This window comes from Nematolebias whitei, chromosome 9, assembly GCF_014905685.2.
Source record: "Nematolebias whitei isolate Nwh7 chromosome 9, NemWhi1, whole genome shotgun sequence".
Taxonomy (NCBI): Eukaryota; Metazoa; Chordata; class Actinopteri; order Cyprinodontiformes; family Rivulidae; genus Nematolebias; species Nematolebias whitei.
The window spans coordinates 8,155,561-8,168,532 of record NC_056506.1 but is presented as its reverse complement, the minus strand read 5'-3'; the positions used below and the strand labels follow the sequence as shown (position 1 = coordinate 8,168,532).

At 43.2% G+C, this 12,972-nt stretch overlaps 1 protein-coding gene across 1 annotated transcript in view; it reads left to right on the top strand.

Moving 5' to 3' along the window:
* Window positions 1-1,167: 1,167 nt before the first annotated feature.
* Window positions 1,168-12,972, top strand: part of agla (amylo-alpha-1, 6-glucosidase, 4-alpha-glucanotransferase a) — a 355,602-nt gene continuing 343,797 nt past the window's right edge. Inside the window, exon 1 of the mRNA XM_037681985.1 lies at window positions 1,168-1,288. Within this exon, the coding sequence (XP_037537913.1) occupies window positions 1,198-1,288 (91 nt within the window). The 5' untranslated portion in view covers window positions 1,168-1,197. The remainder of the gene's footprint in view (window positions 1,289-12,972) is intronic.

The window sequence follows — 12,972 nt, the reverse complement described above, 5'->3', positions numbered from 1 at the left end:
TACAAAGCAATGGTGATAAATCAGGGCAGCACGGTGGCGCAACTGGTAGAGCTGCTGCCTCTCAGCGAGCAGGTCCCTGGTTCAAACCCCGGTCCAGGGACCTTTCTGGGTGGAGTTTGTATGTTCTCTCCGTGCATGCGTGGGTTTTCTCCGGGTACTCCGGTTTCCTCCCACAGACCAAAAACATGCATGTTAGACTGATTGGTAACTCTAAATTGTCCCTCGGTGAGAGAGTGAATGGTTGTTTGTCTCTAGGTTGTTTGTCTCTGTGTCCCTGTGATGGACTTGCGACCCGTCCAGGGTGTACCCTGCCCCTCGCACAGTGATTGCTGGACCCGTGACCCAAAATGGAATAAGCTGGTAAAGATAATGGATGGACGGTGAAAAAATAGCCTTGGTGAACTCTGAAATATATATACTAAAAAATATGGATAAAAATATAAGATATTATCTTAAACATATCTCATTATTTAATATATATTTAATGTTTTAATAGTTTTATGATTTTTTTAATTATTTTTATTGTTTGAAAAACCATTTTCACATATTTTGTAAGATGTCCTATTTGTTTTATAAGCTCAGACTAAATGAAGACACTTCATCAACATACTCCTCAGTTTAAAATAAATAAATTACTTTGTCTTGCATTCTTTATGCAACTTAGATTTGAATACACTGCTTTTTTTAAGTTTACCTGACACATTAGGCATATTTGCAAAAAGTATCAGTATCTGTACCACCGATACCCGCACAGATATTGGTATTGTATCGGACCAGAAAATCCTGGTATCGAACAACACTAGTGGCAAAGTCTTTAGGGTGTTCTTCTAATACGTTTAGTGGTGGCTAGTAAATAGATTAAGGGAGCACTACCACCACCAGGTGGATTCTGGTCCCCCCCTAGAGAGCCGGTCCAGAAGTGTAAAATGAAACGCAACAACAGCTGACCTGAACTGACCTGATCCGCACCGTAACAGTGCAAAAGGGGCATTAGTGTGGTGCAAACACTGCAGAGCAGAAAGTTACCAGCATGGTTTGTTGTGTAACGGCACACATTCAACCATCCAAACACAGCATGCTTACTTTAATTTATTTAATAATTTCAACAAATGATTTATTTAATTCTTGGAGGTAGCTTGAACTTGTTTTTGTCCTCTGACAGGAGACCACGACTCACTCCACTTTGAGCAGAACCACATGATGTTGCCTCAGCACCTGAAGCAAATCAGAGTCCTCATGCTGAACAACAAGGAAAGTTTGGAAAGAACTTTGTTCAGACTTGAACAAGGTAACGCTTCTTCAAATGCATTGCTCCTGTTTAATGCTCAAAAATATTAGAAGATTTAAAACCAAACCTTTGAAATCAAAGTTTTTTTTCCTCTGTTGATAAACATGTAGTTTCATTTTGTCTTATGTAGAGAGTGAGAGTGACATCACGTGCACAGCAGAGTGGTAGCCCTGCCGGGAGCTCCGCTTCGACTCGATCTTTTTTGTTCCTATTGTTTTTGTTTTAACATTTTTTGCGCCTACACTGCACACCCACACTACGGGTATGACCGGGACACACTTTTGGCGTTTTGTGTGTCGCTGTCTTGTCATCGTGGTTCAGTCCTTCCAGCTTTGGGCTGGGTTGGGCCTGTCATGGCAACCGTCTCCATTTTCCTCCATTTGCCTCCATTTGCCTGCACGGACCGAACTCTATGGACCTGTTCGGGTCCGCGAGGAAACCTTGGATGTTCTTCATCTCCGGACCCGGTTCTGGAAGGCGGTCTGTGAGGGCAGCTGGTACGGTCATTGGTACCATCAAGCTGCTGATGGGACCTGCTAACACTGCTAACAAGATCCTCCATCTGCCTGCTCAGACCTAACTCTGCGGACCCGCTTGGTTCCACGGAGGAACCTTCAATGTTCTTTGTCTGCCAGACCCGGTTCTGAAGGGCAGTCTTTGAGGCAGCTACTGCGGTCCACAATTATCATCATGCTACTGATGGGACCTGCTAACAAGACCTGCTAATGCCGCTAACAAGACCACGCTGCTAACAGGACCACACTGCTAATAGTACCATGGTGCTAACTGGACCATGTTGCTAAGATAACCTCACTATCATCAGAACCACTTTGCCAATAGGACCATGCTGCTGTAGATTTATTTCTTTTTCACTTTTGGCACCTTGTTTCTGCATTTTTGTTGCATGCTTTGAATAAATCCCAGTTTGTTAGTTTTGCGGCTTCGATCCCGACTCCGCTTGCATTAAGCGTGTAAATTATAGCCTAACAGAATCAGTGAGACTCATGCTGCTTTTATTCGGTGTATTATTTGGCACTATTAGTGAATAGTGTATTCCTTAGATCTTTTAGCATATCGTTGGGCATTCATTTAGCGTATGTAGTTGATATCTTAAATTCTTATTTACTGTTTCTTTTTACACTTTATATTTTTGCTGTTGTTGGATGTAACTGGGACCCTGTGTACATAATTTTGTTCCACCCCATGTACCACATGCGATGCGAATGACAATAAAGAACCTTGAATCCTTGATGCACCTGCCAGCAGCATTCTATGTTCACATTCAGTGACAAACCAACATTTTTCAGTCAGGTCATCTGGACAGTTTTTTTTTTTTGTGCTGAAACATTTTGCCTTCCATCCGGAAGGCTTCATCAGTCAAGGAAACACACAACAAAACTGATTCTTCCCCTAACAGCTTACTCCAAAGTGGAACAAACCAGTTTTGTTTGTGCTAAGATGATTTCTTTGGTACACCCCCAATGGAGGAGGGGGCGTACCAATCAACTCTTAGCCTAAAATTTAACACAAAAACATAATTGTACACGTCGTATCTCAAATCTAAAACCAAATCAATTATTATAATATATTTGCAACCAGTCTTTCATATAAAAACTGGGATATTTTTACCAGAGAATGCTTTCACTCTAACGAGTTTGTTGTTGTACTGGCATGGCTTGCGGTCAACGGTAACTATTTACGCAATAAAGTGATGGTTATTCACGTTTTCCTCGATTTCAGTATCCAACAGGACGTCACAATATAAAAATAAGGATATTTGTACCAGAGAATGCGTGCACTTTAACCAAGAAGAGTTCTGCCTTTTTTTTTTTTTTAAATTACAAACAGCAACAGATAATTAAGACTTTAACCTAAAACCCCACATAACAAAGCAGAGCATAATTTTTAAATTAAAAGGGACAAGGTGGAGAAAATGCGCTATTGAGTTTGTTTATTTACTGACGGTAAACAAAGCAGGTCCAACTCCCAGTCCCACAGCAGCTCTGCACTGCAGCTGAGACTAACGTTTAAAGCAGCACAGCACCAACACAACTCTCATGAAGTTCAGGGTTATTTGACACTTTCCTGCCTGTTCTGTGAGTTTAATAGACAGACAGTTACTTCTTACCTTGCGTTGCAAACTATTTTCAGCCACTGTGTTTCTTTGCTGGTGACTTCGCTGCTCCTCCCGCTCTCTCTGTGAAAAGCTTTGGCTGAAACGTTTACTTCGGGGCAATGCAGTTCTTTTGACTTGTGTTAAAGTGAAGGAAAAGGAAGAAAACTACAAAATAGCTGCACCCATTTAAAATTTTTTTTTGTAAATTTTCATTTTTGCTTATTGATCGGTTCCCGCCCCTGTCTTCTCCCGTTAACTTTCAATCCAGTCATGTCCTGGTCACGTGAGCTATAATGAGGTTGACTTTGGTCCCACCGGAATCCTGCTGGAATCACGTGACCCGCGGTACTCCCCAAAAAATGGCATCCTCTATCAGACATTAAAGGGGGTGTTAGGACACTTGACAGAATCGGAGCTGCTCTACTCCCTTCTCTCTAAAATAGTCATTTCAATTCATCCTTTATTTATACAGGTTGTTAGTCTCATTGAGCCACGAGGACTCATTTACAAGAGACCTGTTTTTAATAAATTTAATCAAATGTTTACAGATGTTTAACGTGTTAAAATACACCAAAATGCAGGAAATGGCATCTCTGTTATTCCAAATTTTCTGGGGGAGGACCCACGGACCCCCCCACCCCACCCTGCCAGACCTTCCGCTATTTGTGTTCCGGCATCAATTGGTTTACAAATTAAGCCCTGGAGGAGACCCCATACTGAACACTTATCGACCATCTCCAAACTTTGTATTCTAGCTAAGGTTTTAGAAAAATTGATGAATGTTCAAATCAAGAAGTATTTGGATTATTTTAACATCTTATCTTCCCATCATTCTGGGTTCAGGAAACAACATAGCACAACGACTGCTTCGTTGAAGGTTTTTAATGATGTTGAAGTGGGCTGCTTAGGACTACTGTGTTGCACTTTATTTAGACCTGTCTAAAGCTTTTGACACTGTAGGAGCAGTGGTCCTCAATTGGTGGCCCACAGTCCACATCCAGCCCTCAAGATGTCTATGTCTGGACACCACCTACTTTCCATCTGCACCCTGTGGTCAGTCCGGATCCCGTTCTGGGAAAGCACGAAAGATCTTGAATCTCAATTAGGGCTGGGCATTATCGATATTTTTAAAATATCAATATAATTTTATTTGCGATATAAATTGACATTATTTCGTTATAAACAATATAGTTCTACTTGAAAATTTGCTGGCTCTGCTGTTATTTCTTCTCCCACATGGCCCCCTCTTCTCACTCACTGCAAACTCGGCCCTTACCCGCGCGCTCTCCCCTGCTTCCTGCTTCTGTCCAGGTGGAGTGGCTGCCCTGTGGCACGTAGCAGCCAAAAATAGAGAGAGAGAGAGCAAGTCACAGAACTGGTGAGCAGGAGAAAAAATAATGGCTCTGTTATTTGGAGATGGTTCGGATTTAATTTGTCAGATGTGCAACAGAAAAATGCCGAAAATAAGTCCCAACGAAAATGTTTGAGCACAACAAACCTCTTTCACCATTTAAAGCAGCGCTATAATGGAGTATGAAGCATGTGTTAAACTTGGTGCTGGAGCTCTGGCTGTGAAGCTTCCTTCCCTGAGACAAATTACGGTACGAAACTCTTACCTGTGCTGTGCTTTATGAGAGGTCCATCCATCCATCCATTTTCTTCCGCTTATCCGGGGTCGGGTCACGGGGGTAGCAGCCTAAGTAGGGAGGCCCAGACTTCCCTCCCCCCAGCCACTTGGGCCAGCTCTTCCGGGGGAATCCCGAGGCGTTCCTAGGCCAGCCGAGAAACATAGTCCCTCCAGCGTGTCCTGGGTCTTCCTCTGGGCCTCCTTCCGGTGGGACATGTCCGGAACACCTCACCAGGGAGGCGTCCAGAAGGCATCCTAAACAGATGCCCAAGCCATCTCAATTGGCTCCTCTCGACGTGGAGAAGCAGCGGCTCTACTCTGAGTCCCTCACGGATGATCGAGCTTCTCACCCTGTTTCTAAGGGAGAGCCCAGACACCCTGCGGAGAAAACTCATTTCGGCCGCTTGTATCCGAGATCTCATTCTTTCGGTCACATCCCAAAGCTTGTGACCATAGATGAGGGTGGGAACGTAGATCGATCGGTAAATTGAGAGCTTCGCCTTTTGACTCAGCTCTCTCTTCACCACGACAGACCTGTACAGCACCCGCTTCACTGCAGACGCTGCACCTATCCGCCTATCGATCTCACGCTCCATTTTTCCCTCATTCGTGAACAAGACCCCAAGATACTTGAACTCCTCCACTTGGGGTAGGACCTCCTCCCTGACCCGGAGAGGGCACTCTACCCTTTTCCGGCTCAAGACCATAGCCTCGGATTTGGAGGAACTGATCTTCATCCCGGCCGCATCGCATTCGGCTGCGAACCGCTCCAGCGAAAGCTGTAGATCACTATCTGATGAAGCCAATAAGACCACATCATCTGCAAAAAGCAGAGACGCAATCCTAAGGCCACCAAAATGGATCCCCTCAACACCTTGGCTGCGCCTAGAAATTCTGTCCATAAAAGTTATGAACAGAATCGGTGACAAAGGGCAACCTTGGCGGAGTCCAACTCTAACTGGGAACGAGCTCGACTTACTGCCGGCGATGCGGACCAGGCTCTGACACCGGTCATACAGGGACCTAACAGGGCCCAGTACCCCATACTCCCAGAGTACCCCCCCACAGGGCCCCCCGAGGGACGCGGTCGAACGCCTTCTCCAAGCCCACAAAGCACATGTAGACTGGTTGGGCAAACTCCCACGCACCCTCCAGGACCCTGCTGAGAGTGTAGAGCTGGTCCAGTGTTCCACGGCCAGGACGAAAACCGCACTGCTCCTCCTGAATCCGAGGTTCGACTATCCGACGGACCCTCCTCTCCAGAACCCCCGAATAGACCTTACCAGGGAGGCTTAAGAGCGTGATTCCCCTGTAGTTGGAACACACTCTACGGTCCCCCTTTTTGAATAGGGGGACCACCACCCCGGTCTGCCAATCCAGGGGAACTTCCCCCGATGTCCACGCAATATTGCAGAGTCGCGTAAGCAAACACAACCCTACAACATCCAGAGCCTTAAGGAACTCTGGGCTAATCTCATCCACCCCTGGGGCCCTGCCACCGAGGAACTTTTTAACCACCTCGGTGACCTCAGCACCAGAGATTGGAGGGCCCGACCCAGAGTCCCCAGGCTCCGCTTCCTCAGTGGAAGACTGAGGTGGGATTGAGGAGGTCTTCAAAGTATTCCGCCCACCGACCCACAACATCCCGAGTTGAGGTCAGCAGCACGCCACTCCTACTATAAACAGTGTTGGTGGCATACCGCTTTCCCCCCCTGAGACGCCGGATGGTGGACCAGAATCGTCTCGAAGCCGTGCGGAAGTCGTTCTCCATGGCCTCTCCGAACTCCTCCCATGCCCGAGTTTTTGCCTCAGCAACCACCCGAGCCGCATGTTGCTTGAACTGCCGGTACCCATCAGCTGCTTCCGGGGTCCCACAGGCCAAAAAGGCCCGATAGGACTCCTTCTTCAGCCTGACAGCATCCCTCACCGATAGTGTCCACCATCGGGTTCGAGGGTTGCTGCCGCGACAGGCACCGACAACCTTGCGGCCGCAGCTCTGGTAAGCCGCCTCGACAATAGAGGCACGAAACATGGTCCACTCAGACTCAATGTCCCCCACCTCCCTCGGAACATGTTCAAAGTTCTCCCGGAAGTGGGAGTTGAAACTCCGTCTCACAGGAGACTCTGCCAGACGTTCCCAGCAAACCCTCACAATATGTTTGGGTCTGCCAGGTCTGACCGGCATCCTCCCCCACCATCGGAGCCAACTCACCACCAGGTAGTGATCAGTTGACAGCTCCGCCCCTCTCTTCACACGAGTGTCCAAGACATGTGGTCGCAGATCAGATGAGACGATGACAAAGTCGATCATCGAACTGCGGCCTAGGGTGTCCTGGTGCCAAGAGCACATATGGACACCCTTATGCTTGAACAAGGTGTTCGTTATTGACAATCCATGACGAGCACAGAAGTCCAACAACAGAACACCACTCTGGTTCAGATCAGGGGGACCGTTCCTCCCAACCACACCCCTCCAGGTCTCACTGTCATTGCCCACATGAGCATTGAAGTCCCCCAGCAGAACAAGGGAGTCCCCAGAAGGTGCACTTTCCAGTACCCCCTCCAAGGACTCCAGAAAGGGTGGATAATCTGAACTGCCGTTTGGTGCATAAGCACAAACGACAGTCAGAACCCATCCCCCCACACGTAGGCGGAGGGAGGCCACCCTCTCATTCACTGGGGTGAACCCCAATACACAGGCACCAAGTTGGGGGGCAATAAGTACGCCCACGCCTGCTCGGCGCCTCTCACCAGGGGCAACTCCAGAGTGGAAGAGTGTCAGCCCCTCTCAAGGAAACTGGTTCCAGAGCCCGAGCCATGCGTAGAGGTGAGTCCGACTATTTCTAGCCGGAACTTCTCAGCCTCACACACCAGCTCAGGCTCCTTCCCCACCCGTGAGGTGACATTCCATGTCCCAATAGCCAGCTTCTGTAGCCAAGGATCAGACCGCCAGGGGTCCCCGCCCTCGGCCACCACCCATCCCACATTGCACCCGACCCCTTTGGCCCCTCTCACAGGTGGTGAGCCCATGGGAAGGGGGACCCACGTCTCCTCTTCGGGCTGTGCCCGGCCGAGCTCCATGGGTAAAAGCCCGGCCACCAGGCGCTCGCCCGCGTGCCCCACCTCCAGGCCTGGCTCCAGAGTGGAGGTTTTCTCTGGAAAGCTAAGTTGGTGCTAAGATGGTTTCTGGGGCACACCCTCTCCTCCCGTGCCCACCCTCTCCCTTGTCGACAGTCATGTCAAACTGATTTTGTTTGGTGTTTCCTCAGACTGATGAAACCTTCTGAATGGAGAGTGAAACGTCTCAGCACAAAAACAAGAAACCATCCAGATGGCCTGACTGAAAATTGTTGGATTTTATACCTGGTTTACCGAGCATGGACTTTGGTCCTCAGAATTGACTTTAATATGAGAGTGCAAGGCCGAAAAGGATGCTTTTCCAAGGCACTGCATGCATTCTGCTTTAAATCTGCATGGGAGAATAATGAGAGCAAAATAAATTAGTCCTGGTGTGTGTGTTGTTGACTGGTTAAAGAGAAAAGCAAGCCACTTGACATGTACAACTCTCTGAATCTGAGAAGGATTTATGAGCTGCCTGTTAAACTTGACTATATATAGTCTCATTTGTGAAGGACTGATATTTTTGGCTCACTAACACTTTGTGTGGGATTATCCTTGTTCTGACATCATACAAGAAAGGACACAGTATAAAAGAGATAGCAGAAAGATGTGCAGCAAATCAATGCAAGACCCGAAACGTGTTAAAGATCATGCTCAATAATCCAGGTAAAAAAGCCAACAAAATTTAGTCAGGTCCCCTGGATGGTTCTTTATGTTGAAACATTTCATTTTTCATCCAAAAGACTTCATCAGTCCACTGAGCCACAACAAACTCAGTCTTATAGCACCTTCATGTAGTGGGTCAACCAGTTTGGTGGTGCTCATATGATTTCTGGAGTCCACCCTCTCCCCCGATGACTTGTCTGAGGCAGCCAAAGTGGTTCAAAACAACAAAGTTCATGCTCAATAATCTAGGTTAAGGTGTTTTTTTTTTTCCAGATTTGACCCACTATACAGTATATAATGAGTAATGAATAGTGTTCTGAAAAATTATAAAGTAAAAGCAGGTATTTCACAATATTTTGTGAAGGATGACGATGAAATCCACGATCAGAATGAAATTGTAAATGGATTTAATCATTTGGTGAATGTTGGCTCAAGTCTTGCAGCTAAAATACCAAAAGTAGACAATAATGTGTCATACGGTTATAGGTTGTGCCAACAGTATTTTTCTTGAGTGATCTTACAGACTAAAGATCAAAAGATTGGGCGGATATGGACATGGTGTTTGTAAAGGAGATAATGAGTTATGTTATTGAACCGTTTACATATATATATGTAAAAGGTAAATGGACTGTACTTATATAGCGCCTTTCTGTCTTATCGAGATACTCAAAGCGCTTTACACTACAATCTGTGTCCTCATTTACCCATTCATTCATCACTCTACTAGATCTCTACAAAGCTAATTGAACAAACCATTCTAAAGAGACTAATCAGTGCTTTATCACATTCATACACCAATGGGACACATATTGGAGGCAATGAGGGGTTCAGTGTTTTGCCCAGGGACACTTCGGCATGTGACTGCTGGTGGATTTGAACCCCCAACTCTTGCATTGGAGGACGACTGCTCTAACCACTCAGCCACAGCCACCCTTAGTATATATAATTTATTATTTTCAACAGGAATATTTCCAGACAATATGAAAATAGCTAAGGTTATTCCTCTTTTTAAGAATGGTGAGAAATGTGTGTTCAATAATTCTAGACCAATAACTTTGTTACCACAGTTTTCAAAACTTTTAGAAAATTTATTTGTGACCAGATTAGATCAATTTATTGCTAAACAAAATATTCTAAGTATCAGTCGGTATGGGTTTAGAGCAAAAAAAACCCAAAATCTCTACATCAATGGTTCTCATGGAATTGATGGAACCAATAACAACTTCTGTCGATCTAAAACAATATTGCGTTAGTATTTTTGTTGATTTAAAGAAAGCATTTGATACTATTGACCACATTATTCTCCTTGAAAAATTGAATAAATATGGCATTAGAGGACTAGCACTACGGTGGGTATCTAACAGTTTGTAAAAATAAATGCTGTAATATCTGACCTCTGTAATATTACATGTGAATAGTAGAGAATAGAGAAGTTCCTCAAGGTTCTGTACTTGGACAAAAGTTATTTATTTTATATGTGAATGACTTGGTAAATGTGTCAGGACTCCTTAAATGTGCCTATTTGCAGATACCACATTTTTTTGTTGGGGTAAAGATAAAAAATGGATGTTGGAGTTGATGCAGACATAATTTGTAAAAATACAAACTTGGTTTAAACTTAATAAATTATCATTAAACTTGCATAAAACTAACTATATGATATTCAGTAATAGAAAGAGAACTCTCAATGTTCCATTTTGAGTCGAGAGTGTTGAGATTTGTAGAGTTAGTGAGGTGAAGTTTTTGGGTGTTATCATTGATGAAAAGCTGACATTCAATTCAGTTTCAATTCAGTTTATTTATATAGCACCAAATCACAACAAAGTTGTTTCAGGGCACTTTACAGGAACATTCACATACATAAAAGCCAATTAGTAAAGTTCTCTATCTAAGGAATCCAGCAGACAAGTTGAATCTTGGCTTCGTTGCAGTCTCCCATCCTGAGCAAGCACAGTGGCAACAGTGGAAAGGAAAAACTCCCTTTTAAAAGGAAGAAACCTCCAGCAGAACCAGGCTCAGGACAAGCGGCCATCTGCTTTGACCGGATGGTTGAGAGGACAGGAAGGAGAGACAGACGAACACAGAATGGTAGGTGCAGGTATAGGTCCAGGTGTACCTGAAAGACAAAAAACACATGGTTACGATAGAAAAAATAATTACAAATACAAAACAGGTTGAGCAGAGTAAGTAAAGACAGTAGCAGAGTGAAAAAGTGTGGTCAGTTTGTCCTCCAGCAGTCTAAGCCTATAGCAGCATAACTAAGGAACAGCTCAGGAAACCCAAGCGATAATAAACATGTATGTTTACTCTAACTATAGGATTTAGCAAAAAGGAGAGTCTTAAGCCTAATTTTAAAACTGGACAATGTGTCAGCCTCATGGACAGAAACTGGAAGTTGGTTCCACAAGAGAGGAGCCTGATAACTAAAAGATCTGTCTCCCATTCTGTTTTTGTAATTTCCACAAGTAAACCTGCAGTCTGAGAGCGAAGTTCTCTGTTAGGAAAATATGGAACAATAATATCTGTAATATAAGATGGAGCCAGGTTGTTGAGAGCTTTGTAGTTTTGAAGTAGGATTTTGAATTCTATTCTAGACTTGACAGGGAGCCATTGGAGAGAAACTAAAACTGGAGAGATATGATCTCTCATACTAACTCCAGTTAAGACTCTGGCAGCAGCATTTTGGATCAACTGAAGACGTTTTAAAAAAGTATTTGGACATCCAGATAATGAACCATTGCAATAGTCCAGTCTAGATGTGACAAATGTATGAACTGGTTTTTCTGCATCATTTTTAGATAGGATGTTTTTAATGTTAGTGATATTACGCAGATGGAAGAAGGCAGTTCTAGTAACGTTTTTAATGTGGGGGATAAAAGACATGTCCTGATCAAAAATAACACCACGATTTTTAACATTAGAGCTGGAGGAAAGATTAATGCCATCTAAGGAGGGAGAAAGACTGAAAAATTAATTCCTATGGAAACATCACATATTTTGTAAGATAGATACCATACCATTTTATTTATAGAGCACTTAAAACAGCTACAAGGCCAACCGAAGTGCTGTACAGACAAAACAACAGGTAACACACAAAGCAATATACAAAATGAAGTAAATCAGACTACAAACATAAAAACGATGCAGATAATGACGACAAACCAGTGTGGAGCATACAGGATCAAAACACAGATCATCTGGTGTTAAAAAGCCACCGAATAGTAGTGGGTTTTTAAACGGGACTTGAAAAAATAGCTACATCTATTGCAGTACTGTACAAAGTAAGGGAGTTATTAAATGATGAAGCTCTGTACATGTTGCATAATGCAATAAATGTTCCACACTTAATCTATTGTGTTGATGTTTGGGGGGAAAGCATGTAAAATAATTGCAAATCCTATTTTTGTTTTACAGAAAAGAGCTGTAAGAATTATTACTAGAAAACATTTCAGTCACCCATCAAGTACATTATTTTATCAGCTGAAGTTATCGAAGTTCCATGATTTGGTAGATTATAGTGTTTTATCAGTTATGTATAGGGCTAATAACAGATTACCTTTAAATATCCAAATATTTTTTTTAAGAGATAGCTGTTATAATCTTAAAGGGATAGTGATTTTTGTGAAACTTATATTTCAAATTAGTTTGAAGGAATGGTCTACCTCAATCCAAGGAATTAGATTATAGAAAAATCTGTAGGGAGATGTTAAAAATGCCAGATCAATGTGTATGTTTAAGAGGACGATCAAAGTTGGTTTGTAAAAAAATAAAATAAAATAAAAAATAAAATGGCTTAATGTGTATTTGTATGAATTGTTGCTCGAGAAAGAGTTATTTATTTTGTTTTTGTTATTTTTTGAAGATTATTGTTTGAATACATTTTTTGGATAAAGGGGCAGATGTTACGTTTTTTTTCCTTCTTTCTGCTGCCTTTCATTTTATTGTGATTGTATTATTTTATATGCAGTAGAATTGTTTAGTTTAGTTTTAATGAAATGAATACACTTTATAATATAATAATATATGAAGGTGCTATACAAGTCCTTCTCAAAAAATTAGCATATTGTGATAAAGGTCATTATTTTCCATAATGTAATGATAAAAATGGAACTTTCATATATTTCAGATTCATTGCACACCAACTGAAATATTTCA